Source organism: Lissotriton vulgaris, chromosome 6, assembly GCF_964263255.1.
Source record: "Lissotriton vulgaris chromosome 6, aLisVul1.2, whole genome shotgun sequence".
Lineage (NCBI taxonomy): Eukaryota > Metazoa > Chordata > Amphibia > Caudata > Salamandridae > Lissotriton > Lissotriton vulgaris.
In genome coordinates this window covers 1,170,040,469-1,170,068,136 of record NC_141694.1, presented here as the reverse complement: position 1 = coordinate 1,170,068,136, position 27,668 = coordinate 1,170,040,469, and the positions used below count along the sequence as shown (strand labels likewise).

The 27,668-nt window shown below is 44.4% G+C and overlaps 1 protein-coding gene across 1 annotated transcript in view; it reads left to right on the top strand.

The window, feature by feature from the left end:
* LOC147708587 (uncharacterized) overlaps nt 1-27,668 on the top strand; it is a 148,133-nt gene that overhangs the window by 50,368 nt on the left and 70,097 nt on the right. The window contains exons 3-4 of the mRNA XM_086927263.1: nt 2,096-2,206; nt 10,903-11,016. Of these exons, the coding sequence (XP_086783389.1) occupies nt 2,096-2,206; nt 10,903-11,016 (225 nt within the window). The remainder of the gene's footprint in view (nt 1-2,095; nt 2,207-10,902; nt 11,017-27,668) is intronic.

Sequence of the window (27,668 nt, the reverse complement as noted above, 5' to 3'; positions counted from 1 at the left end):
GAGAAAAGCTGTAATCAGTGCGTGGGCTTTGGCAACACCCCTCGCTGTTTTACTGGTTACTTATAGTTCCCCTCCTTAAATGTTGCTTTTCTATGTCCCTTATTTTGGCTCTATGTTTCCGCCCTGGATACTGACCCTATTACAAGGATGGGTCCACTATTGACTATTAGGTAGTTGTGCGCACTACTTATTTTGTTTTGACCCACTTGCTGTTCCCTCCCCCACTATCTTTTGCCAGTTCTGCGTTTTCTGCTTGTGTCGGCCCCTGCTGCTGCTGCTGCTAATTCACTTAGGGCCAGATGTAGGTCGCCAATTACCGGTCGGTAACACCGGTAATTGGTTTTTGAGATGGGGGGGGGGGGCATTATTTTACAGAATCAGTAAATTTACCGATTCGATAAATTTACTGATTCCGTAAAATACCGAATCGGTAATTGTACCGATTCGGTAAAACCCAGATGTAGGTAGCACTGTTTACAGTGCTACAGGACTTCAGAATTCGGTATTTTACCACCCAATCCAATTGGGTGGTAAAATACTGAATTCAGGTGTACATGCACTTCTGTGCATGTACACCTGTGCCATGTGACACACAGACATGCCCTTAGGGCATGTATGTGTGCCACATATCACACAAGCCTGTACTTAGGGTGCTAGAGGGTGTCAAAGTGACACCCCCTGCACCCTTGCAGGATTCGGTATTTACCGATTCGGTAAATACCGAATCAGTATTTCCCATTGATTCCTATGGGCTTCAAGGCCCATAGGAATCAATGGGCAATACCGATTCGGTATTTACCGAATCGGTAAATACCGAATCATACAGTTTCGGTAATTCTGAAATAAGAATTACCTACATCTGCCCCCTTCCGATTTACCGACTCTTAAATACCGAATCGGTATAATTCAGTATTTAAGAGTCGGTAAATCGGAATTACCTACATCTGGCCCTAAATGTCTTAAAGAACAGGCATCATGGGTGGCATGCTTTAACTGCACAACTTAACTTTGTTTATTTGTTTTGTATAATTTATGGGGCCATGGGGCCTATATTTAATCAGCACAGCACCCACTTCAGGGACGCTGCACTTCGGGTCGTAGGCGTTGCTATGTGCCTGCCTTGCAACAGTGCTTTTGGGTGTTTCAAGTGACATCCAGTGTTTGCAGTGTATGAAGTAGTAGAATTCTGTGTGCGCAGTGCAGTGCTCTCTCATAATTGTACCAGTTTCCTGAGCTCTTATATTGCAGTGTTGTGGTGCACGGTGCACTGTGTACTGCTGACGCCGTCTCACCGACTGCACAACTGCGGTTTTGTCCTTTGTGAGCATGCATAGTGGTTTGTTTTCAATTTTACCCTGCCCTGGAGTCATCACTGGCTTCCCACTGCACGTCGGACGTGAGTGTGAAACGGTTACCTCACTGCAAGTCACTAGCACTCTCTATTGGCCACATTTTGACGTCCAGATTTATTACTTCCTGCCTCTTGTGTCACGCAGGATCACACGCAATCTGACCTGCCATGTTCTGATACATCACATTAGCTGACCCTGCTGACTTGGGACTGTGTTATGGCGAGTCTACAGCCTACAGATTCTCGGTATTAGAGGAGGTGAAAATTAAACCAGTTGACGCTGTTATGAACAAGCATTTGCAATGCAATAGGTCTTGCAATCTGCGAGAGTTTGAGCTATTGGCATTGTAAATACCAATGCCTTTTATTTATGTGTTTTGAAAACCTGGAAGCAGTGTGTAAACACACTTTTTGTGCTCAGTCCTTGCTTCCAAGAAGCAAGGCTGCCAGTAAAAGAGGCGCAGCTCCTGCCAGCCTTGCTTCTCGTAAGCAACGACTATAAGTACAAAGTACGTGTTTATGCACCGCATGCAGGTTTTCAAAATACATAAATAAAAGGCATTGTCATTTATAATCTGAATGCACAATTAGATCTGCAATAAGCATTTTGCACTTCATATTAGCCTGTCAGTTGTGGTGTGGTTTAAGTTGATTACATTATTGATAGTCACAACTTTACTGTGTTTAGATATCTAGCAAGAAAATATATTATATTAACACAGTGTATTTTTCCTTTTGAAATAGGGCCTCTTATTGCTACATCCATCTTTTCAATAGGGAGTAAAGAAAAGGAAGATTTATCAATTTTGGACCATCAAGACTCTAAGACAAGACATGGCACTGATCATAATTCAAGTAAGTGAGCATTGAGAACACTCCAGTGTATATCTTAAAGCAATGACTAGGAATATTTTCTTTACAAAAATTAACCTTTTATAGACTGGTGTGTTTTTTTAGGTCTGGCTTTAGTAAGACCTTTCGATTTTACAAACATTATATATATAAATATTATAAATACTGCGATCTCATTAATAATAATTGATGACTCATAAAAATTTCTAGAATAGGCAGCAAAGATCACATGTCAACATCAGTTGTTACCATATTATATTATGATACATATTATGCCCAAGTGGGCCAATTAATCACACCGGTATCGTCAGTGTATAGATAACAGTAATTCTTCATACCATTCAGTTTTTATACTGTCCAATTAATGCCCCCGTGGGCTTTACTGATCACACCTGAATAACAATGTCAATCGAAATCTTCTTTGCGTACCACTTCTACACACCCTGGATAGAAAAGTTAGTCCTATAAAAATATAAAAAAACAAAAACAAAAGAAACACAGGTTAACACCCTTCCTGTGATCTCTTTAAAAGCAACATGAAGTACTCTAAAATAATACTAAAAACATTTGTACTAAATTCTGAGAAGGCTATTGGAGAACCTACAGATGGATGTACATTTCTTCATCAATATTTAAGCCTTGTGGCTCCTTGCTGTCCATTTCCAGGATGTATAAGGACTAAAGTCTCCTGAGTTCCTTTTCCCGGTCACCGTCTCTTCTTTTTAGTCACACTGTCTATCACACTATAAGTTAGCAGTTTGTGATCACCACCATGTTTCTGTTGAAAATGACGTGCAACTGGATAGCTCGGATCATTATTTTTAATAGCTCGTAAATGCTCGAGTATACGTCTATGCACTGGAAAGATGATGCTGCCTATATACTTTTTCAAACAGGGGCAACTCAAAGCATAAACCATAAACTCCGTTTTACAGATAATGTTTTGCTTGATCAATAATTTTTCCCTAATGGTGTTTCTAGGGTGGTCAAGTTCTTACCATTCTCACAAGCTTTACACTTGCTACACTTCTTAAAGCCTGCTTGTGGTTTAAGCCACATATGTACTGTTGTGGTTACTTCGCTCTTGACTAAAAAGTCTCTCATTGACTTTGCCTTCCTGTAGGTGACTTGTGGTCATTTTGCAAAGTCTTCACCTATTATCGGATCATTGATAATAAGGTGCCAATGTTTGGTCAATGCCTTCCTGAGTAACCCATGTTTTTCATTATATGTGGGTATAAACCTAACCTCTTTCTGCTCAACGTCTTCCTTGTCACTTGATTTCTCTTCAAATAGAATTTCTTCTGTTGTTTTTTTTATAACCTTACTGTGTGCGTGTTGCAATGTTTCTGGTGTGTAGCCTCTCTGTTGTAGACGGGAACACAGAACACAGTGTAATTTTCTTCCGTGCTACAAATACATCTTGCCCTTAGCAACTCCCCATAAGGAATACTCTGTTTAAGGCTGTAGGGGTGAAAGCTGTTAGCATGTAAGATGCTGTTGCCCGCTGTTGGCTTTCTATAGACTGAAGTTAAGATTCTTGACCCTTTGGTTTTAAGATGTACATCAAGGAGGTTTAGCTCTTTATTACTTATTGCACTTGTAAAATGTAAATTCAGCTTGTTGTTATTGATACTTTTTACAAATGCTCTGGCTGATGTTTCGCTTCCTTTCCACAATACAAAGATATCGTCTATATATCTTACCCTGGATACAATGGGTTCAACAGTAGTCTTAAGCTCTGGCCCATTGAGCACCTGCTCCTCCCACCAGCCCATATGCAAATTAGCAAAGCTGGGGGCGAAGCAGGTGCCCATCGAAGTGCCCTGTAGTTGTTTAAACAGTTCTCCATTGAACCATAAGATATTGTAACTCAGACACCATTCCATCGTTTTCAATAGCACAATAGCATAGCAGGGATTCTGTAGTGCCCTCCCTCAAAATCATCTTCAATGTCATCTGGGAAGATGATATGCTGATGATGAGCCTTGATGTAACTTCTCTTTATACGAGCATTAGGCATGGGGATGGCTTAAAGGCTGTACAGTATTTTTTGAGAGCAAGAGCTATTAAGTTTGACAAGCATAATGAGATGCTATGTGAAATTTGGACCCTCTCAATGGGGCCTTCAAATGCAAATGTCATGTTCTGACTCCTTTCCATACCACTGTTCTTTGCGGTACAACTTAGCTCTGCTAATGCAGTCTTTTCAGCAAAAAGGGCTGTACTCCGAGCTTTCCTACTGATGATTATGCTTCATTATGGGATTTTCTTCTAGGAGAGCTCAGCTGGGGGCTACACATACAAAGTTGCTCAACTATCACCAAACACTTCCCCTTAGAAAAGGCCAGATCTTTTCTGGCGTAGTCTCAGGTTCACTGGGATCAAGAGAGAAGGTATCAAAATGGCAGGTGTCTCTTGTCGAGGCATATTGATGTAGACATCGGTGTTAGGCCTTGGAAGAATGAGGTGCTTGCTTGGTTATCCTTTTCAGGACCACCCATGAGGTGAGGTCTTGTTGCTCTAGCTCCTAAACGTTCTCTACCTAATTCAGAATAAGCCTCTGTGATAATGTGAGGTAATTCACTTTCCTATTGTAAAGGAGTCAAATCCCTCGGGCGTAGGCGTATTGCCACTGCTGCTGCCTCCCCTTTTATATTTACTAATATAGCTGAGCCCTGGGCAAAATGACAATAATTTCATCCCTAAGTTCAGAGCAGGTTCTGCTCCATACTCAGTTTGTATTTGTCTTAATACGTCTGGTATTAACGCGAATGATGGGATACCATGAGTTCTGGTATATATTGCAGCGAAAACTATTTCCCAAGTGGTACAATCTTCTATTTGGGGAGCTATCCCCATTGGCAGGCAGATTGCTAGCATTCTGTGTTTTTCTTGAGGGCTTGTGTGTGGAAATACTGCAGCTAACTGTGTTCTTTTTTCAATGTCATTGCTAGCAACAAGGTGCTTGAGGACCGGACAGACTGATCTAGTTGTGGCTGTAATACGGCATGGAGTGAGGTGCTTTTACTGAAAATTACAGATTTGCTCACTTCGAAGCAAGGATACTAGACTCACTCGCAGCCTTAAGTGTGTGGGATGGTATAATCACCACATAGAAAGTTGCTACTAATGACATTGAAGCTTTGAGAAAGTTGCTGGACGATTTCCCAGTTTGTGCGACGAAACACGTATATAAAATACATGGCAGTAGAATGCGTACTCCTACTATGCAATCCTAACTAGATATACCTAAGTGTACCTAGCACGTATCTGGGTGTAAAAGCCAAGAGTCCCTCTAGGATAAAGTCAATCCCATTACCTGAAGTGAGAGACTGTGGGACCCTGTCTTGGTCTCGAGATGGACACCCTGCAAGGGATGTCAGACCACTGCGAGCTGGAGTGTCTGCATGCAGAAGGCTCAGCGTCTTGCATCAGTGTGTCGTCATGGAAGTCCTTTTCTCCTCTGACTATCTCAACAAGATATGGTGTACATATACCCAAAGTGGTTCCCCCTGGGGATATACCTTGCTGTGTCATTTTGGACTAGGATGACGGAAGGAATGACCCTTATACATAGTTAAAATGCAGGAGATGGTAGGCCTGCTGTGATTCCAAGAACCCTCATGCATAATGAATGAGGTTTAAGCTTTTCGGAGAAACCCCTATGTCATCTTTGGACATTACCGTAACTAGGTAAAGGTCAGTACTAAGAACTGTTATGTAGTGTAATAGTAGGGGAGAATATAGGTGAAAGGTTAGGTGACTACCTGAGCCTATATTGGTGTACCTATATGGAACATAACACTACTTTGTTTACCATCATGTCGATCGTGGTTCTGCCCAAGAATTTGCATAGTTAGTAAATGCTCCCCAAGTGAGATGTTCAGCCTGTCTTAACCTGGAATCTAATCCTTCTCATTCCCTATCCCCTACATCGCGTCTGTATCTTTCTTCATTGGACCAATTCCTTGTGCCATCCTCACAGTCACAATAATCCCTTCATAAACCTACCTTGCCCCTTTTTAGGTCCACAAGCCTTGCCAGCTGACCATAATGAGATTGATAGTTTATAGTTGCAGTCCTAGCTGCAGACCTAGCCACAACCTTTCCTTTTTCTTTGTCGTGCTGCACTTAATTACTGTTCCATATTGGTGGTACAGTTAAAATGCTTCACCTCATACAAAATGCCTCTACATTTATTGTAACTGATTACTGATATTTATTGCAAATGTTTGAGACATGATTGTAAAACTACTATGCTTTCTCCCTCTCTCTGCTTGTTTGGAACACAAAAAACTAAGAGTAAATCTCTCCAAAGATGGTCATATTAAAAATAATGCTAAACAACAAAAATGCACAAACATTCTTGTCGCACATTAACATCTCTGGAAACCTGCTTTCATTATGCGGTGGTGAAAGGTATTTGCACTCAAGTTCTGCCTCAGTTTACAGCCAAGAACATTAAATAGTGACAGGCAAAATGTTTTTGATGCTGCCCCTGGGCTCTGAGACTGGAGTAGTAAGCGGGGATCAGGTAGGGTTTTTGTAAGACAACTAATAGCTCTGATGGCAGGACAATCGGTACTAGATTTGAGAGTTGCTTATGTTTCTTTTGCTTTATCGGTGTTATTCGTATGTTTCCTATTATTCTGGCTCCTGGCATTACTTTATTTTTTTGGGACAACAGGTCTGGCAGCACAATATTTTTGTTTCAATGCGTTTTGCAACATAAGTATGAATCCTATTTGCAACATTGCATTAAAGCTGGGCTGCACTTTGCTTTCTGTTCCCCCCGTTAATGAGACCGCTGCACTGTGGCGTAACAAAAGGCCCAGTAACCCACACAGTGCGTGGGTGAGGGGGCGAGCTCCAGGTGGACTCCATCTAGCTCTGTGCAAGGTCAGCGTGGCCTTGCCTGGGAGCTTCCAACTGGGTCCAGGGCATATAATGTAGCCTCCATCTACTTTGCAGGGGGCCCCCCTCAAGTTTCCTTACTCCATTGCAGCTGCATAGTTTTTAAAGCAGAGTTTTATAAATCTATTACATATGTGCAGGAACTGAGCATGTGTAGCAGTTATCGTGTGAAAGAAATCCAAACGTCCTTAAAAGTTTACTTTTCTTACAGAGGTGTAGACGTTACTAGGAAGGTCTTTCAGCAGGTATTACCTGCTGAACTTTGGCTGCATACCATTCTTATTTTTTCAAGTGTTCTTAGTGCTGTTAGTCTTAGACAAAGTCAAATATTGTCATATGGAGGCCAATGCTGTTATTGCAAGGTTTGATTTTACAGTTAAAATGTAGTATGACACAGAGGTGGTGATAGAACACTTTTTCAACATCAAAGTGTGAAGCCAGCATGACACAGAGTTGCCTAATAAAGGAGAATGCAGGAGAGGGGCGAGGAGCAAAAATGAAGAAGAAATAAGAGAGTTAGAGGGTGGATACTGCAAGAAATGTAAAAGGAAATATTTGAAAGGAGAGAGGAGCAGAAGCACTGAAAAAGTAAACACAACCAGGAAAAAGCAAGAGAGGGTAAACAACAGAAAACAAACATGTCATTGAAGTGGGTAGAAAACAGGCAAAGGGAAAAAATACCAGACAAAAGGACAGGTCATTGAGATACAATTCAGAGTAAATAGGTTTTTTATAACCTGTGCATGGACAGAAAATAAAGAACTAATAGCAAAAAGCAGTTGTGCCACACAGTGATGCTCAGTTCAGAGTGATACAGTTGGTCTCAATTTAGGACAGTTCTAAAAAGGAGTCAAGTAGAAGAACTAAACAGCTAATACAAGGGATGGAGGGAAGAACAGTATGCAATCAATAAATAAGATAATACAAGAGAGAGGAAGGAAAGCACACATTATACAAATCAAAAGAGGGGTCAGTGAGCAAACATTTAAAGATCACTGGGCCAAGCCAAATGAGGCGAACAAGAAGATAAAATGGGAGAGCAAGGTTCTGAGCCAAGGATGGAAGCTAAGGAGCGGATATGAGATATTAAGCAGAAGAAAGACGTGAAAAACAGTACTGTGTGAAAGAAGAAAAGATGAATGACTATGAGAGATCAAATAAAGAGATGAAGGGTACAACATAAGGAGCAGGGAAACAATGAGCACAGAGAAAAAGGAAGATAATGGGTCAAGAGATTAAAATCGGGAGAAAAATAGAAAGAGCGAGATATGATAACAGGATGAAATAGTGAACAAAAAGAGTCAACAAGAGAGGACAAGGATTAAAAGTGGGTTGTCGAACAAGACAAGGTCTAGAATGGAATGGAAGTAAGATGTTAGAGTTTCAACAGAGGCTTCTTTTCTTGCCCATCCAGGACCAGTGAAATGAGGTGCAGGTTTGAGATCATGCATTTTGTTAAGAAGGGATTAAGAGGGGGGTGGAAAATGGTGCTCCTCTCATTTTGGTGACCTAGGAAGTCCTCTACAATACTGATTCTTTGTTGAGAGTGCTCACCTCTCCCCGAAAATCAAAACTTCAAGATAGCCGCTGCCATTTAGGGCAATTGGGAGTGGGAACTGCATGTTGTTGACAACTATGTGCTCTAGCTTTCCCCCTGCAGCGTGAAAACTCAGAGAGCAAAAGAGGACCTCTCCCCAAGAGGGGAGAGGGTGTAGCCTTACGGCTAGAGCGGTCAACCTCGAAGCTGGGGGACCGGGTTCAAGTCTCGGCAATGACACTCAACATCCTGTGATTCTGGGCAAATCACATAATCTCCCTGTGCCTAACAAAAATGAATGCGTCCATCTGTAACAAAACTGGTGCTCATGTAAAGCTCTCCGATACCCAATGTCTCGTGTCTAGTTCATCCTATATAAAACTCTAAAAAAAAAAATCACAAAAAAGTTTCCGATAGAAACATGAGGCACAGGTAGTTTTATTGTGCCTTGGAAAAGTGGCACAGGAAAGTGAAGGGAAGGAGTGCTGGGTCTGACCAGGGATGGGAGCGCTTTGTTGACTGAATATCTCTGGACGGCATCCGCTTAATGAAGAGGTAATGCGGTCAAAGTGACAACTACTGAGGCATCAGATTGTGAGTTACTTTAGCATTTGAGAACCTCTGGGCCACCATGGGCAAAGATGATGAAAAGTAATCTAAGCAAGAGAAGAGAGACTTCTATGGCACTAGGTCCACCATTAAGAATTATGAACACTGAGAAATTATGGAGGAGACTGGACGTGACCCACATGCAAAGACCTGGGAAGAGTTCTTACTTCCGGCTGCTGTTAAGGACTTATAGACCACATTCCATAGTACTGCCGCAAAAGTTATGAAAATGGAGGTTAAGCTGGTCACCTTTACTAACAGGTTGCAGAAGAATTAGAAAAAAAAGCAAAAGATGCCGACTAATGTAGGTGAGGTTGCTTCTAAGTCATATTGTTTAAATATAGGGAACAAACGCTTTGGTGAATTCCAGAATTGTGATATTTCATCTACCGTGCAGTTTGAGACTAAAGTGGAGAGACTCAAAGACATGTCCTGACCGTCCACCTTGGGGGCATTGGAGCTCCAAGCCTTACAAGATAGGGGTGACCACAAAGAAGTATTTTTGTGATTTCTGTAGTTGAAAGTACTCAATGATGTGATCCTTTTCGATATTGCTAGTAGGAAGAAGAAGATAAGAACATTTACGAGGCCTCCAGATTTAAAACGTGAAGAGAAATTTGTTGATAATGAAATTGCCAATGATTGGCTACGTGGTGCTTTCGGGCACAATGAAGAAAAGGTCTATGTTTTTTACGAAAAGAAGATCCTAATGTTCCAGAATTTCAGTTGGGACAAGACATGCTCTCAATCAATCCAGACATTTCAGATCTGGAAATAGAGGCTTTGATCTGTGTTTGAGCCAAACTGAAGGTCATGTGTGCAGGTAAGACGCGTGCTTTCTTCAATTCTGGAGCAGCTCAAGGGTTTCTGGAGAAAATGCAAAAAATAAATGAGGTCATGCTGAACTGGAACTGGCGTCTGATGCTTTTGATCCTTATGTTTGTTACCTGTCCTGGTGCAACAGGTCTGACCCTCTGAAATTTGGAGCCACTCTTGCTATGGTGTGCATGAAGGACAGCTAATGTGATAGTTTTCGATGTTTGTAAGATTGAAACTACTGTTTCTTGGAATCTTCTTCCCTCTCCTTTACCCTCTTTGGACGTGAGTCACTGGTGGCTCCAGGGCCTGTGAGTTTTTATTGGGAAGCGATGAAGATCTTTTTGTACAGGCTGAAAACTTAAAATGTATTCTTATCCCAAATGCTCTCTCTATCTGGCTGTCTGTCTCTTGCAGCTACCATTTCTCTATATAAACAATTTTCAGAAAGAGGACATATTGAAGAGTCCAAAAGAAGGCAAGAAGACAAAAGAAGAAGTAGATTGAAAAGAGCACGAGAGGACTAGCCCCTAAAATAAGTAACACGGGGGGAAGGCAAAAAAAAGAGCACATGATAGGGACATGGGGAGAAAATAAGGAGCCATTGAGAAAGAGCTTGAGGGTGTAGAAATTGAAAAGCTGGTGCTTATATTTTCTGATTGTGTGCATGGATGCCTCCATGTCTGTTGCCTTTCCGCGAGTGCTTTTAGTCATGTTGTCTGCACGCACTGGTGCACATGTGCCTATTTGAGTTTGTACGTATGCATTATGTAGAAGCCAAACCAAATGGGTCTGCCAAGGCTTTGTTTTTATATTCTAGGTGATACCGTTGCGAGTTATGATGTTTCCTTTGGACTAAACAAACAGGAACACCTGCTATTTAAAGATCATCAGGAAACAGAGAGAAGGGAGAACAGTGATTGTCACGACATAGGTGAGGATGGATTAATGTCACTTCAGTCTCATTGAAATTGTTTCAATACTTTACAGAAAGAATGAATATCTATTTAGATGCATGAAACTGTTCTATAATGTGCATATAAGCAATCACATCATTGGTATTGAATCAGGAACTCTTAATCTCTTTGTTCCTTGCAGAAGAAATAACATGGATTCTTTTATATGTATTTATTGGTTTAATATTAGATTGAAGTAATGCATGGAAGAGATGTAGTCTACTTGCTTGCTGCTGCTATTGGAACCTGTGGATGTGGTTTCTTCCAATGCCTGCTCCACACTTGACTGAAAATCATAATTTCTTGATAAATCTTCCCCGTGCTAGAAATTGTACCACTAATTGAAATGTAATGCTGTTGTAAATATGTGAAATGTCATGCCAGTGTAATTCAGAAGTGTATTCCCAGTTGATGTACAGTGATCCTTTTTACCCAGGTAGGTTTACACAAAATAAATGCCAGTACATACAGTGCACATAAACATATCACAATTATGAGAGATACTATCTGCAGCATAAACCATCCTTCTCCACATTATATTGTGTAGCTCCACACCTCAACACCGGTAAAGTGTTGCGTTAAACAACTTCTATAGTAACAAAACTTGAAATTTTAGAGACATTGCTATCACGTTTAACTTCTCATGTTGGTTTAATAACAGAATACCTATGTTTTCTAATATTCTGAGACAGTCCATCATGAAGAAAAATAGGTGCCATGATTTACGGCTCTTAATTTTAGGTCAGTTGCTTTTTTAGGGCTCGCCCCTTTCCTATTCCGCAGGAATAGGAAGAAAGAGCCCTAATGCAGCTAAACCACTACTTAAGGCCAAGGGCTCTCCAGCGGATTTTGGGAAGTGCACGCCTCGTGCACGAGCTTGCCTGAGCCTTCTTCCTATCAGCCTGCCAATTCTCCTCCCCTAATTATTCACTTCACTTATTCACGGCCGCAGGCAGTGACTCTGGCTCTTCAAAGGCTCTGCTCCCCGCCCCCCGCCTGCACTTCACGGCCGTTTGCCTTCTGTCCCTTAATCTCCCCGTGACTCCCCCCTCACCTCTCCCACTCCACTGCTTCAGGCCCCCACCATTTGCTCAGGACATTGCTTGTTTTTTTCGTTTTCGCTACAGCTTCCCCAGCATTTGTCATGCTGCATTATTAGTGCTCCATGCCTCGGCATCAACCACTTGGCATTGCTTCTACGGTGATGTTTTTCTTTACATTTTAGCTACAGCCCTCCCCCCACCACCGTTGTACGATCACTCCTGCCCTTTACGTTAGTGCTTGCTGCTTGTTTTAAACCCTTTCTTCCTCCTGCTACATTCTGGGCCTTATATCATGAATGATGCATTAATATTCTCTGGTGCCTTCCATTAGCAATTCATGTATCACTTGCTAAGAAATCTTAGTAATTTTAAGCACAACCATGTATACATATTATCTTTATGTGCAACATTATCTTGTCATAAAAATTTCTTCCTTTCAGTCACAGAATCAAATCTGATAGTTCGAAGTTAGCTGTTTCTCAAATAGCGTAATGTTAGGAATTGTTCCATGTATTCACAACTGTTCTCCAGCACATTCTTTCCCAAACTCGGGTCGGTTGTGAGTCGATTTTTGCGTACACCGCCTGAAAACATACTTCCCAGTATAAGAATTGGCTTGGTAGTTTGGTCTGCCCTGTTCCCATGATGCACTGGGCCAAGGTCAGACTAATTTGCATATAGCCAAGTTCTGAGCTGGGATGGTGCAGTGAGCTAAAAAATGGTGATGGATCAAGCCCTGATCTTTGGACTGGGTAAGAGTGGTCTGCTTAATTCAGACACTCTGTTCATCACCACCCCCTTTTTTTAATCATTTTTGTCCACCATAAGCGTGGAAGGGTATACTCAGATGTGAGTCCCTAGCTCATTGCACCATCAGGATTCAAGCAAGCCGGGCCGAAGACGGCTGAAATGCCAGAAACCGGTCCCCGGTAGCTTATTTCCTTCCCAGTATAAGAATTGGCTTGGTAGTTTGGTCTGCCCTGTTTCCATGATGCACTGGGCCACGGTCAGACTAATTTGCATATAGCCAAGTTCTGAGCTGGGATGGTGCAGTGAGCTAAAAACGGTGATGGATCAAGCCCTGATCTTTGGACTGGGTAAGAGTGGTCTGCTTAATTCAGACACTCTGTTCATCACCACCCCCTTTTTTGAATAATTTTTGTCCACCATAAGCGTGGAAGGGTATACTCAGATGTGAGTCCCTAGCTCATTGCACCATCAGGATTCAAGCAAGCCGGGCCGAAGACGGCTGAAATGCCAGAAACCGGTCCCCGGTAGCTTGTTTCCTTCCCAGTATAAGAATTGGCTTGGTAGTTTGGTCTGCCCTGTTCCCATGATGCACTGGGCCAGGGTCTGACTAATTTGCATATAGCCAAGTTCTGAGCTGGGATGGTGCAGTGAGCTAAAAAACGGTGATGGATCAAGCCCTGATCTTTGGACTGGGTAAGAGTGGTCTGCTTAATTCAGACACTCTGTTCATCACCACCCCCTTTTTTGAATCATTTTTGTCCACCATAAGCGTGGAAGGGTATACTCAGATGTGAGTCCCTAGCTCATTGCACCATCAGGATTCAAGCAAGCCGGGCCGAAGACGGCTGAAATGCCAGAAACCGGTCCCCGGTAGCTTGTTTCCTTCCCAGTATAAGAATTGGCTTGGTAGTTTGGTCTGCCCTGTTCCCATGATGCACTGGGCCAGGGTCAGACTAATTTGTATATAGCCAAGTTCTGAGCTGGGATGGTGCAGTGAGCTAAAAAACGGTGATGGATCAAGCCCTGATCTTTAGACTGGGTAAGAGTGGTCTGCTTAATTCAGACACTCTGTTCATCACCACCCCCTTTTTTGAATCATTTTTGTCCACCATAAGCGTGGAAGGGTATACTCAGATGTGAGTCCCTAGCTCATTGCACCATCAGGATTCAAGCAAGCCAGGCCGAAGACGGCTGAAATGCCAGAAACCGGTCCCCGGTAGCTTGTTTCCTTCCCAGTATAAGAATTGGCTTGGTAGTTTGGTCTGCCCTGTTCCCATGATGCACTGGGCCAGGGTCAGACTAATTTGCATATAGCCAAGTTCTGAGCTGGGATGGTGCAGTGAGCTAAAAATCGGTGATGGATCAAGCCCTTATCTTTGGACTGGGTAAGAGTGGTCTGCTTAATTCAGACACTCTGTTCATCACCACCCCCTTTTTTGAATCATTTTTGTCCACCATAAGCGTGGAAGGGTATACTCAGATGTGAGTCCCTAGCTCATTGCACCATCAGGATTCAAGCAAGCCGGGCCGAAGACGGCTGAAATGCCAGAAACTGGTCCCCGGTAGCTTGTTTCCTTCCCAGTATAAGAATTGGCTTGGTAGTTTGGTCTGCCCTGTTCCCATGATGCACTGGGCCAGGGTCAGACTAATTTGCATATAGCCAAGTTCTGAGCTGGGATGGTGCAGTGAGCTAAAAAACGGTGATGGATCAAGCCCTGATCTTTGGACTGGGTAAGAGTGGTCTGCTTAATTCGGACACTCTGTTCATCACCACCCCCTTTTTAGATCTCGCTCTCAATGCGCATGCGCATTGAGCGAGACTATAGGCACTTAAACAAGGTTTACCCAAGGGTTACCTAGACTGGCGATTTGATGCTGTGCCCGTGCGCTTTTAGGTCAATGCGCAAGCGCATTGACCTAAAATGCGCGTGCACATCATCAAATCGCCATCTGTTCCCCAGCAGCACTCCTCCCTCTCCTTTGAAGTGAAGCTTAGCTTCACTTCAAGTCCCCTGCTGCTTCACACTCGGCCGTGTCTCTCCCTTATCACCACTCTCCCAGCTCCGCCCCCTGCTGCGGCCGTGTCGGATTTCTCCCCCCCCCTCCCCCTCCCCACAGCAATGCCCTCCGTCTTGTTTTGGAAGGGGCTAGTTACGTGGTAATTGTGTGTTATGGGTATCTTTGTAAACATTTGGCAACTGTCTTGAATTCTTTATGTCCGGCCAGATAGCTGTTGTGAGACCTTCAGCTTATCAAGGGGTGGCCTCGCGTTTGGTCCTGGGGTTCATCTTTTTGGGCACAGATATGCCCCTCCCCCTTGTTTTTCGCTTGCCACAGACCATGCCTCAATCGCTTGTGTAAACGGGCACAAGAGACAAAGCTCGTGAAATTTATTCATGTAATGCTCTAAATATGGAAATCACTCTCCCCATCGCAGGGCTCGAGTGACACAGATTTATTCCTCTGAGTGTTCTTTTATGCTGCACTTAATCAACATTAGGAGGTCTGCTAATATGAAGAGCTTTCACATTACATTGTTCTCAGTTCGGCGGTAAATGTTTCCATATTACACTATCGTTTTTTTGGGGGGATTTACTTTAAGCTAGTGCCTTTATAAATTATAAAAACTTTCATTTAAGTATTAATTATTCGAAAAAAAATTAAAAGCCATTGTTATTTTTTAGCCTCAAGCTGAAATGTTAATCAAGCTGTAGCCCAGTAACTGACGAGGAGTGAGGGGGTAGTAGTAGGGAGGGGCTTACGGTGCACCACATCTCACGTGTCCATCGCTTGTGGCAGTCATGTTCATGATTCTGCTTGCAATCCATTCCAAGATGACCAGGACAAGTTAGCTCGCATGTTTCTGTACAACTGTATTACATTATGTGCATGCATGGTTGGCCATCTTTGAATATTTGTGTTCGCATAATTCGGAGGGGCGCATAGCAGCTTGCACTGCTGTGCAATGCGTCTAAAAAAACATTGACATAGCTGATCTGGCATAGGCGAAACTGATTATCTTTGCTGATGCTTGTTAAGGGGAGATGTTACCAGCTATCCTTAGTCATCAAGACACCATTTGCAGGGGGTGGGCTTTTCTCCAGAAACCCAATGCATTTTGGGGTTTGTACTACTGGTTAATTTCAACTGAACCAATTAAAACTACTAGTGGCCCCTGGACTTGAATTGGGCATCCTTGGTGACATTAACCATTTGGTAACCTTTTTTTCAATCTAAGCGCTTTTGAACAGAATGATTTATTGTACATAGGGAAGCAGGGGTATAGCTACAAATAGTGCAGCAGGTTCAGTGGCACCGGGACCCAGTAGCCCACAGAACCTATGCTATTCTTTACCTGAACCATGACTATAGTTTTATACCTTCTCCCCTTGCACCAGGGCCCATAGCACTTCACTTGGGATCCGCTCCGCCCCCTGCTGCATCAAAGGCTTTAATTTCAACAGTCCGTGTCGCATTTCTCCCCCCCCCCCCACCCCACAGCAATGCCAATTCTCTCGTTTTCGGCCTCCCCTCAACTCTCTCTTCCAACTCTCTCCCTTCCTCTCCATTTACTTACACAAACCTCGCAGATACCCCGAGCAGCAGTGCCCGCACTACCAAGCGTTCTGTTATGCCACATCTCTCAGCTTACAGATACCTTTGCTTTCTTTTCCTCTCCACGTTTCTGCCTCTTTCACTCTCTCTCCCAACTCTATCCTTCCCTCTCCAATTACTTACACAAATCTCGCCGATACCCCGAGCAGCAGTGCCCGCACTACCAAGCGTTCTGTTATGCCACGTCTCTCAACTTACAGATCCCTTTGCTCTTTCTTTTACTATACACGTTTCTGCCTCTTTCACTCTCTCTAACAACTCTCTCTCTCGCTCCATTTACTTACACAAATCTCGCAGATAACCGAGCAGCAGTGCCCGCACTACCAAGCGTTCTGTTATGCCACATCTCTCAGCTTACAGATACCTTCGCTTTCTTTTCCTCTCCACGTTTCTGCCTCTTTCACTCTCTCTCCCAACTCTATCCTTACCTCTCCAATTACTTACACAAATCTCGCCCATACCCCGAGCAGCAGTGCCCGCAATACCGAGCGTTCTGTTATGCCACATCTCTCAGCTTACAGATACTTCGTTCTTTCTTTTCCTCTCAACGTTTCTGCCTCTTTCACTCTCTTACAACTCTCTCCCTCCCGCTCCATTTACTTACACAAATCTCGCAGATACTGAGGTGCCGGGTTTTTAGAGACCAGTTGGTGCCGGGGGACCACACCCGAAGACCTCTAGGTTCTCCCTGTTCTGGACTTACAGAAACACGGAGTCTTCTAGATGAAGTCAAAGATCGAGTTTATTGGCTGCAACCAAGTAACATGCGTCCTAGAAGTACGACAACACGGGCCGTAAGTTCTCAGGAGACTGTTCGTTTTTACAGAACCAGACTTCTCCTTATATACATAAATAACAGCTGCAGGCAAGAATTCTTAAGTTTACGATATGGCAATACAAATATTTCTACAATAATACAAAGAGCGAAGTCATGCTGGTCAGCACATATTTTAGATGTCCAGTTTGTGATGGATTACCCCGCCAGATCCAGAACTCCCATCAGATATCGATGAAATGCCAATAAGGTCGAGCCCCCTCCCATCATAAAACGGGTCATAAACAAGAATCATGGACAGGTGTGTGTGTGTATGGAAAACAGGGTTTGTATGCAGTGAAGGGTTTATGACATGTTGTGCTTTGATGATATCGGGCGAGGAGCTGCCCAAACAGGCTTGGCTGGGGGCAGTGGAGTCAGCTCGGCCAGGTCATGGGGGAGTCAGCTACAAAGGACGTGTCCTTTTAGATCAAGCTCGGCTTTAATCAATTGACTTATATGAGGGCAAGCCATCAGATGGATGCCGTTTACAAAATGGAGTCTGCGGGTTCGAGACGCAAATCAAGATTTGAGGGTGTTAGCATCGCTTAATCATGACGCAAATGCATGGGGATGATGTCCTAATCATTACCGGTTCGTAGATACCAAATTCGTCATGATACGACGGTATTTTATAACACGAGTGTTGGACCCCGAGGCTGGTGAAACGGAGGGGTCCAGAATTGCAGTACCACAGACCCTCCTTTTGCCCTTATATAAGGCAATAACTCACGCTAGTCAGAGTCCAAATCGGTATTGATGAATTCACGGAGATGCTGCTGTAGCATCATTCTGTTGCTCAGTTCGTCCCTTGACACAGGCTTCCTTACACATGAAGTGGCGCAGAGGCCACATATTGCAGGAGCGCACTGTACAAACAGGCAGAACATAAACAGAACGGCTAAGATCATCCCAATGAAGATCAGAGTTTTCCATCCCCAGGCAGAGATCAGTTCCCTGAACCACCCTAGCAGAGACCAATCCCCTTTCTCTGTGTGAAGGGAATCGGAGATTTTGTGTAATTTGGAGATGGCCTGGTACACTGTCGGAGCATTATCGGGGATGAAAATGCAGCAACTAGATTGGATCACTCTACATACACCACCACAGTCTGCAAGTATGACATCTAGGGCAACCCGGTTTTGAAGGGTCATAAGTCGATCCGACTGAAGCTCAGCTGTCAGGTTGCTAAGGGCACCGGCCGTTTCAGTCACGGCGGACTCAACTATCCTCGTTAATTGTCGAATGTTCCTGCTGTTCACCATAGGCCCCCAAAATGGCAGAAAACCCTTTGCGAAGTCTCCAAATTCTTGACCCGCAGTGTCGTCTTGACTCACGACACCCCTAACTGTCCTTGTCCGATGGTAATCTGCCCCGGCCGTGTAGGTGGGTGGCAGCAGAAACGAGATGAAGCATGTGCCCGAGAAGTCGGCAGGCAACCAAGTGTATGCCTTGTCGTGGCAGATGAAGTATGTACCCTTAGCCGCCAAGAATGGAGGGGAAGTTCGGGAGGCAAACACGTATGTTTCCGTGCATGTGCTCTTCCCCAATTGTGCTTCGGGATCCCTGCCAATGCCTTGCAGACATAAGTGACCACGGTGGGGTACTACCCAGACTGAGGATGATTTCTTTGATTTCTGGCTCTCACTTAATGAAATCCCATACTTGGTGATGTTCCACCTACTGTATGGGGTAAACTCATCTTTGGGAGTGGCTCTGATTGTGTCAATATCTCTACTCATGTTCTTGATTCCTGCTATTAATGCCTTGTTGTTTGAGTTCTCTCCCCGGACGTATGGTTCAAGGGAAAACAGGAACATGGTCTGGAAAGCCCACAAAGAACCGTAATAACTGAAGGGCAGGACGAAGTAAGGGATACCCTTACCAGTTGTGTGCGGCATGAGTCCACATATCCAACAGTTCGTGTTGTTCATAACAGATTGGTGCTGGTGTAGGAGTAAGACAAATGAATTATTTACAAATTCGAGTCTTCTGGCAGACTCGTGTTCAGGTAGGGGATGGAAGGAGTGTGTCGGATCAGTGGGAGAAGGTGTGAGTTGTGTGTTGTGTATGAATGGAACTCAAAAAACGGACAGAGCAAAGCTAGTCAAAAACATTATTATACTACACAACATTAGGATGCTTAACACTAGAAAACGTCTCTTTGCTATTATAGTACATATTTTCTTTTCAAAAGTCATGTGTCTAACAGGTCTCTCAACCCCTGGAAACTCCATCCTCTGGTTGCTGCCCACGGTGGGTGGTTGCTTCTGCCAAGATGTGCGCTCCGTCCAGTCCGGGGTGATTCCCTCAGACTGACCAGAACCGTTGACCTAGGCGTCCCCGGCTGCACTCCTCAGACTTCAACCGCGGCCTTAGCAGCAGAACCGGATGGCGGTTCGAAAATCAAAAATGAGCTAGTTCCCTGGGAGAGAGAGCTGTGGAATCAAAAATAGTACATGGAAAAAGGGAAGATCGCACTAGTTCGAGTATGTCAGTTCTTTGGTCTTGACCTTAGATTATATCGTTCCTTTCCAGGCACGGCGTGATCTTCAAACAGTGTTTCAGGTTTTGTAGTGTCCAACTGCAGTGACGGTGGCACAGATCCTTGCAGAATACAATCACTCTCTTGGTCGGTATTAGTTCCTTTTAATCGTGTATCGCTGAAGGGGACAAAACATGGTACAGATTCGGTCTCGGAGTAAGCGACTCCTTGCTGGACCCATCGGTCGTATGGAAGGGGCAACGGGACCCTTTTGCAATGGGCGCCGTGCACCCAATGTTTCTTTCCGCGGACACGTACTGCAGAGCGGGTCGATAGTAAAACCTGGAAAGGTCCGGTCCAGCGAGGCTCCTCGTTCTTGGTACGTCTGAAATTCCGAATCAGGATCCAGGAGCAGGGTTCGATAGTGTGGCCTGGATCGTCAGACGCAGGTGGAGAGGAGCTGTGGACCTGTTGATGTAAAGCATGCAGTTTAGTTGTCAATTCGTGCAAATAGTCAAACAGTACAGGGTGCTCGATTTCACTTATCCTCTCAGGCCTTGGCCCACCCCAGATGTTAGCTGGGCGGCCAAACACTATCTCGTAAGGGCTAAGTCCTAATCTAGAATGGACAATCATCCTGGTAGACAGGAGTGCTAAAGGCAGGGCGTCGGGCCACTTGAGGCCTGTGCTGGCTTGGATCTTGGCCAGTTTCAATTTTAACGTGCCATTATAGCACTCTACTAATCCTGCCGATTGGGGGTGGTTTGCAGCGTGGAACTTCTGGCGGATGCCTAGACACTCACACACTCTCTTCATCACTCGTCCCACAAATTCACTTCCGTTATCACTCCAGACAATCCTAGGCATGCCGAATCTAGGGAAAAATTCCTTGACAAGGGCTTTGGCAGTTGAAAATGCAGTGTTGTCCTTAAGGGGGTATGCTTCTATCCACCTGGAGAAGGCGCAAACGACAACAAGGACGTATTTCAGGTTATTGCACCTCTCCATGTGAATGAAGTCGAGTTGCAAGACTTCGAACGGATACGTTGGAGGTGCAAAATGACCAGCTGGGGTTGGGGTTCCCCTACCGGGATTGTGCTTCAAACACACCATACAGTTTCTGACCAGATTCTCTGCACATCTTGGGATACCACTATTCTGCCATACTGGGGCCAACAGCTTACATATTCCTTTCACACTGATGTGTGCCATTCCATGGGCCATCGTCACCACTGCGAGCACATAGGCGTTAGGTAACAACCATCGCTGATGTTCTGACAGTTCGACCCAACAACCATTCGCGTCTAACCTACCCTTGCTTTCTCTCCATTCATTCACCTCTTTCTCAGTCGCGTCAGATTGTATAGATTTCACGCTTTCGATGGTGTCCTCACAAATACCCACATCAGGGGTCCATCTAGCAGGACCTACAACATACATCCGACTCATTGTGTTCCTTGCAGTCTCTTTCGCGACCTCATCGGCAAATGCATTCCCTCGACCAACATCATCTCGGATCTTCCTATGCGCGCTACACTTCACAATCGCAACCTGTAGGGGCAAGGTCAGTGACTCGAGAAGGTCGTGTATAGGCTTTCCTGTTTTCAGTTTCTATTTTTGGTGAATTCTGGTGGTGTTTTTTCAGTGGTTTCCAGTGATTTCAATACCTCAAAAAAACAGTGCTTTTAGGTGGTTACTCATTTTCGCGCAATAATAAACAACTGAAACTGTGTTTTACCGGTGTTTATGGAACGCTTTGCTTTTATTATTGCGTCATTTCTTCATTGATGCATGGTATATAGACCGTGTACGTACAGTGTATATGAGGTCCGAATACATTTTTACAAATCGAAGGTTAAGTCAGCACTTTCTGAAATTTGCCTGAAAAGGGTGACTGTGCAAGGCACACCTCTTGAACCTCGGGGTACAGAGATAACTTTTGGAAAAGGAGAGATTTCTGGGGGTGTTGGGCGTTGTAGGCAAGGCAGGCAGCTCTCATAGTTCATTTAGAATCAACGTGCTGTCATTTGAAGAAAGTGAGAGCTGGGTGACATGTTCATGGTTTTGGGCACCTCTCACAAATCACGTAGCATGATGGCACGGCTATGTGTAAAGCTAGGCTGGTTTTCACTGCTGTTTTTTTTCCCCTCTGAGATTTATATAATGCTAACTCGACCTGAAGGTATTGAAGCGCTTCACATGTGCACCTGTTGCGTTACACAAGGGCACATTCATTTTTCTTAGTGACGGGTAGACTATGTGATTTACCCAGAACCACAATCATTTTAATAATACAGTTGGTGACAAATATACTATAGCATTTGGATTTGACTGAGTATGTTATTAACAGTTAAGCGGACGTTTTCGTGTAGGGACTTTTAATTGGCTAATATTGGCTCTGGGTTCTTTATTTGGAGAGGCGCCTGTGGTCAAAAGAAAATGATGGGAGAGGGAGAAAATATGTTGTCTTATTTCTTAATGAAATGTCACGGTCATTTTAGTCTAGTAAATCTATCGCAGACAGTCTTTTCGTTTCAAAGAGGAATTGTTTTCTTTTCCTTTGCCTGTGTATAAAATGCAACTCTTTTCAACTAGGTGAAGTTTTAAGGGTTTCTTTTAACTTTCTAAACAAACAAAGTTTGCTTCTCTTTGGGGTTTACCGGCATCCAGGTCATGGGGTTTCTGTTGCCTTGCCACTTATTGTGACACAGACACGGAGTTTTCGGCTCCGCATATCATATACAATCCAACTCCAGAGTGTGTAGGAGACATGCCAGATACTTGTAAAAGAATGTTAGGGGACCGTAAAGACAACCATGGGGACAGCTCATTGCCACTCATGTAGGGAGGAGTCAAATGGGAATAACACCACTACTTGGAGACTGTGTGGAAAAAAAGGGAATGAAGCCAGATTAGTGCACGTCACAAGGGCCAATGTTGTCTACGACATACACATATTGAAAGCAACATATAACCTTGCAACAGAAAAAAAATCTATATAGGACAGCACTTTTATTTAAATTACGAACGGTAAAGCACTTTTAGTAGCTCCTGTGCTGAAGCACCATTACTGTCTGTGTGCATGTATCCAGAAAAGAAAAACCAGGTAAAACAAACTGATATGCAGCAGTGATAAAGCATAGCAGATTTAGGTTTGGTGCAAGAATCACAACTCTAGTCATAGGAAAAACGGCTAAAATAAAGGAACAGCAAAATGAAATAAACTGTAGATCACCCACCTCGACTTCGTAGACCCGAACTGGTGTCCTGCACACAATGAAAGGGCATTAATTAACTGAGCTCAGCTGATACTTTTGAACTCCGAGCTCATGCACTATGAAAGCCATGCGCTAGTGGTAGAACAGCACACATAGGCATTCGGTTTGTCATGGGCAGCGCAAAGTTAGTCCTTTGACGAACTTCTCTACTGGACTCGAGCAGCCTGCACTAGGGAAGAGAAAAGGCACGGCTAAAGCAGAGGTGTCAAGTTTTTAGATTGCACAGATTCTGTTTGAATTTTGATGACTTGTGTGACACTCCCATGATTTCTGTGTACAAATGAGTGACATTCAACAATCAAATGAGTGACACTTATAGTGACACTTTCTCCCAAGTAAAACCAAGCTATGAAGTAACTGGAAACAGACTACCTTTTGAGCAATGAAAAGCTCTATAAAGATTTTTAAATGTGTCAGAACTCCTGAAATGAAAGGTCAGTAACCTACTGTCCTTCCAGCCAGACAGGGTCAAGTGTGACAGAGTTTGAAAGAGAGGCTCTGCAGCAGCCTAGCGCTGCAAGGTGCCCCAGAGAGCAGCTCAGCGCTACAAGTTAATCTTCGCACTGGGCATTTTGGTGAATGCAGCCAGGCAGCCTTGGATGCGCAAGCAGGAAATGATTAATTCGTTAAACTAGCAGTGAAACTAAAAGGGTAAATCCGCCATATAACCCCGTCATTGGGAGCAGAAAAGCCAAATATTAAATAAAAATAACCCTGCATCCGGAGTGTTGTTAAACAGCTGTGCACACCATGTGCCCTGGTGAGCCGTTCACAAGTGCGGTTTCTCCTAGTGCTAATAACAGGACACACCACGAGTGACGTCACATTCACAAAGGTGCCCCTCGAATATGAAACAGGCTAGTAGTTGGGATTGGGGTTCAGAGTTGAGCACAACTGACTGTACCCCCATTCACACGTGGCCTTAAGTGAGACATTGACAATCACCCACCGCAGCGCTATGTTTTTTCTGCGCACAATTTGATTGGAATGTGAGAAGTAAACAGATAATGCACGTCATCTTGCCGGGGCCCAATAGGAAGCGAATTACCAACGACAGCATTTAATAGAAACAGTAAAACCGATTATGAATAATATTTTATGAGGAGCAACCCAGAGGCCCCGGTGATGTTCATGGCTGTTTGAAGCGCTCACCTGACTCTGAGCCCGGACTCGGGTGTCTCTCCTAGGTCAGGGCGTCACTGAAGCCTGTCCTGGGTCCCGAATTTCCAGAGTGAGCAGCGGAGGGGGGAGGGGGGTCCAGAGTGGCCCGGAGGTGGGGGCACCTTGGGCAAACATATCCTGCCAAGCTGCCCCGCGCACACAGCGTCTCGTTACCCACGGTTCCTCTTTTCATGCAGCACTAGCAGTACCAGCACCACAGCAGAAATGAGTCCGTTTAGAAGAGCAGCAACCGGCGGGGTCCGAGGTGAGAGTTAGAAGTCATTCGACACAATGCAGGCCAGCCTCGTGTACTCTTGCTGTTCCTAGGTCAGAGGTCAGGGGCGGTGTTTTACAGTGCACAGCCTCTGACTAGGGAAATAATACACGCAAAATACAATAGGCGGATGGCGTGCTGAAACAAAGCGGGGTACTTAAAATGTATGTGGGTGGCGCCATGGTAATTAAAAATAAAAAGGGGTACTCTGCTAAATATAAAGCGCAACGCCTATGCTACCTTTAACGTGTACGCAAAGAAACATTAAAGTGAGCGCCTTGCTAAAACGAAGCCGGCACCTGTGTACATACAAGTTATGGACGGGGAAAATTAACAGCTCCCTGGTGCAGAGTCGCCTGCCAGACGTGCCAAAACAGCAAGCAACGAAGACTGTTTCTGCGCTCAGCCCTGCCCCCAGGGGCTCTGAGAAGGGTGAAAGAACAACAAAGCCTCGTTATGTAAATGGTCTTTTTTGAAGACCTGTGAAGTACTCGGTGCGGCCGCAGTGAGACAGACAGCAGACCACAACAGTTCCTCTCCCCGGCAACTATGAAAATCAGTGACACTCGGTTTAAACCGGGTCAGCTGATTTTCATCCAGTAGTGTACTTTCGAGTAGAGTCGGTTTTAACCGAATTCCGAACAGCCTAGTCGTGTACTAGCTGGCCATGTTGTATTTTTGCACCATGTGACGTCAGGAACCCACGTCCACGCCACAATCTTCCAAAACTGTGGGTGACGCCAAAGGCGTACTGACTATCAGTGTACACATTCACTCGTTTTCCTTTCGCCAACACGCACGCTCTTGTGAGTGCGATTAGTTCTGCCGCTTGTGCAGAATTCTGGGGGATGCGAGCTGTCTCTACAATCGTATGTAATGTTGTCACGGCATATGCTGCAGTCGTGTCACCATTCGGCAACTTGAAACATGAACCATCAACCCATAAATTATCATTACATTCAGGGAAAGGAGTATCCTGCAAGTCTACTCTCCCTTTTGTCTCTTCCTCTGTCCTAAAGCAGCAGTCATGTTTGTCGATTTTATCTGTCTCTGCTGGTGGAATGGGTAGTAACGTAGCAGGGTTGAGTGTATCACACCTCTTTATTTGAATGTGGCTTGCCAACAGGGTCAATTCATAGCTGGACAGTCGAGCACTAGTTAGGTGCTGTGTTTTCGTCCTGTTCAGTAGGATATCTACTGCATGTGGGACCATAACGGTCAGAGTATTATTCATGACTAACCCAGCCGACTGTCGAATACAGACAGCCGCTGCGGCAGTGGCCCTCAAACAACTCGGTAATGCCTTAGCTACGGGATCTAGAGTCGCGGAGAAGTATGCACATGGGCGTTGTTTGTCCCCAAAGTGCTGTGTCAGGACTGATAATGCGCAACCTTCCTTCTCATGGACGTATAATGTAAACGGCTTGCTGTAGTCGGGATTGCCTAACACAGGAGCCGAACACAATGCTTCACGCAACTCATGGAAACTCGCCTGACAATCTTCAGACCAAGGCAAAGGATTGGGTGTGTCTTTACGCACTAATGCCAGCAAGGGTTTAGCCAGCAGTGAGAAATTCGGTATCCATTTTCTGCAGTATGATGTAATGCCCAAGAAGGCACGCACTTCTCTTTGTGTCCTTGGGACACTCAGTTCTGCAATAGCCTGTATTCTTTCTGGGGTCAGTCTCCTTCCCTCCTTCGATAAGATGTGACCTAAGTAGGTTACTTCTTGTCGGCAAAATTGTAGTTTGGAAAGCGAGACTTTGTGCTTCATGTCACATAAATGACGCAACAATGACAACGTGGCTTGTTTGCAAATCTCTTCAGTATCTGCAGCGATCAGTAAGTCGTCTACATACTGTATCAGAGTCGCACCACCAGGTAGAACAATCGTATCGAGTTGCGTTTTCAGAGCCTGACTGAATATTGATGGACTCTCGCAGTAGCCCTGAGGAGCGCGTCTGAAGCGGAAACTTCGTCCTCCTAGATTGAAGCCGAAGATATCTCTGCTCTCCTCGGCAATCGGGATGCTGAAGAAAGCATTCTTCAGGTCAATCACCGAAAACCAATTGGCTGAGGCTGGAACCATTGTCAATAAGGCAGTAATGTCGGGGACGACTGGAAACTGCGGTACAACGATCTTATTCACTTCCCTTAGGTCGATCACGAATCGGTACACAGGGGGCTGTGAAGGATCGGTACGCTTTAAGACAGGCAAAACAGGACTGTTGCAAATGTTGCCTGTGGTTTCTTCAATGACGTCTTTCTCAATCAGATCGTATATTATTTCTAGCAAAGCCTTTTCACATTCTTTTGACATTTTATATTGGGGAATACGTGGCAACCTGACGTCAGTTTTCAATGTTATGACATACGGTGCTATCTCCAAATGACCCACATCATTAGAACCATTCGCCCAAAGTACATCTGGAAGAGATGATAACTCAGTCGGAATTCTTTCTTTTGACACATACATCGGGGCAATCACTCTTTTACCAAGCGTAAGCTGTACTCCTGAAGGAGAACAGTACAAGGTCGCATATAGTCTCTTCAGTAAATCCAAACCTAACAAATTTTCGCCACAACCTGTGGTAAGAATGAGGGGTGCTTCTAATTCGCATGGGCCAACAGAAAGGGGCATGGGACTGGAGATCGGGTTTCTAACAGGGGCACCAGAAAAACCTACTGAAACATTCATTTCGCCAGACAAAGGTGCGCCAGGAAGTTCTGAGTGCACCAGTATCCAGCAGAAATGGCTCCGACACTCCGGATGTAATTACCTCTACATAGGGTCCATTCTGATCTACTGGAACTGAAACAACTCCCTCTCTTTGTCCATGGCTGTCCTAGCAATTATTACCCTCATTCTCAGTCTCTGCGTAATAGTCATCTGCATAGTACTGAGCTGACCTAGAAGATATATTATTCTGTTGGTCAAAGCTATTCATAGAATTCTGAGGCGGAAAAGAAGTGGTGTTCTGGGAGAAATTTCCACGGCCCCTACCTCTAGGAACCTGTTGAACACCTCTACCTCTTGCGCCGGAAACACCGCTTAAACGTCGTGCAAGAGCTTGGCAATTACTTTTGTAATGACCCTCTTCTTTGCAATATGCACATTGATTCGGGCCATATGGAGAACGCTGGTGGAAAAACTTGTTTCCTTGCGCGTTTCTCGAATACTGCTGTGGTTGCTGATAATTTGGCTGACTA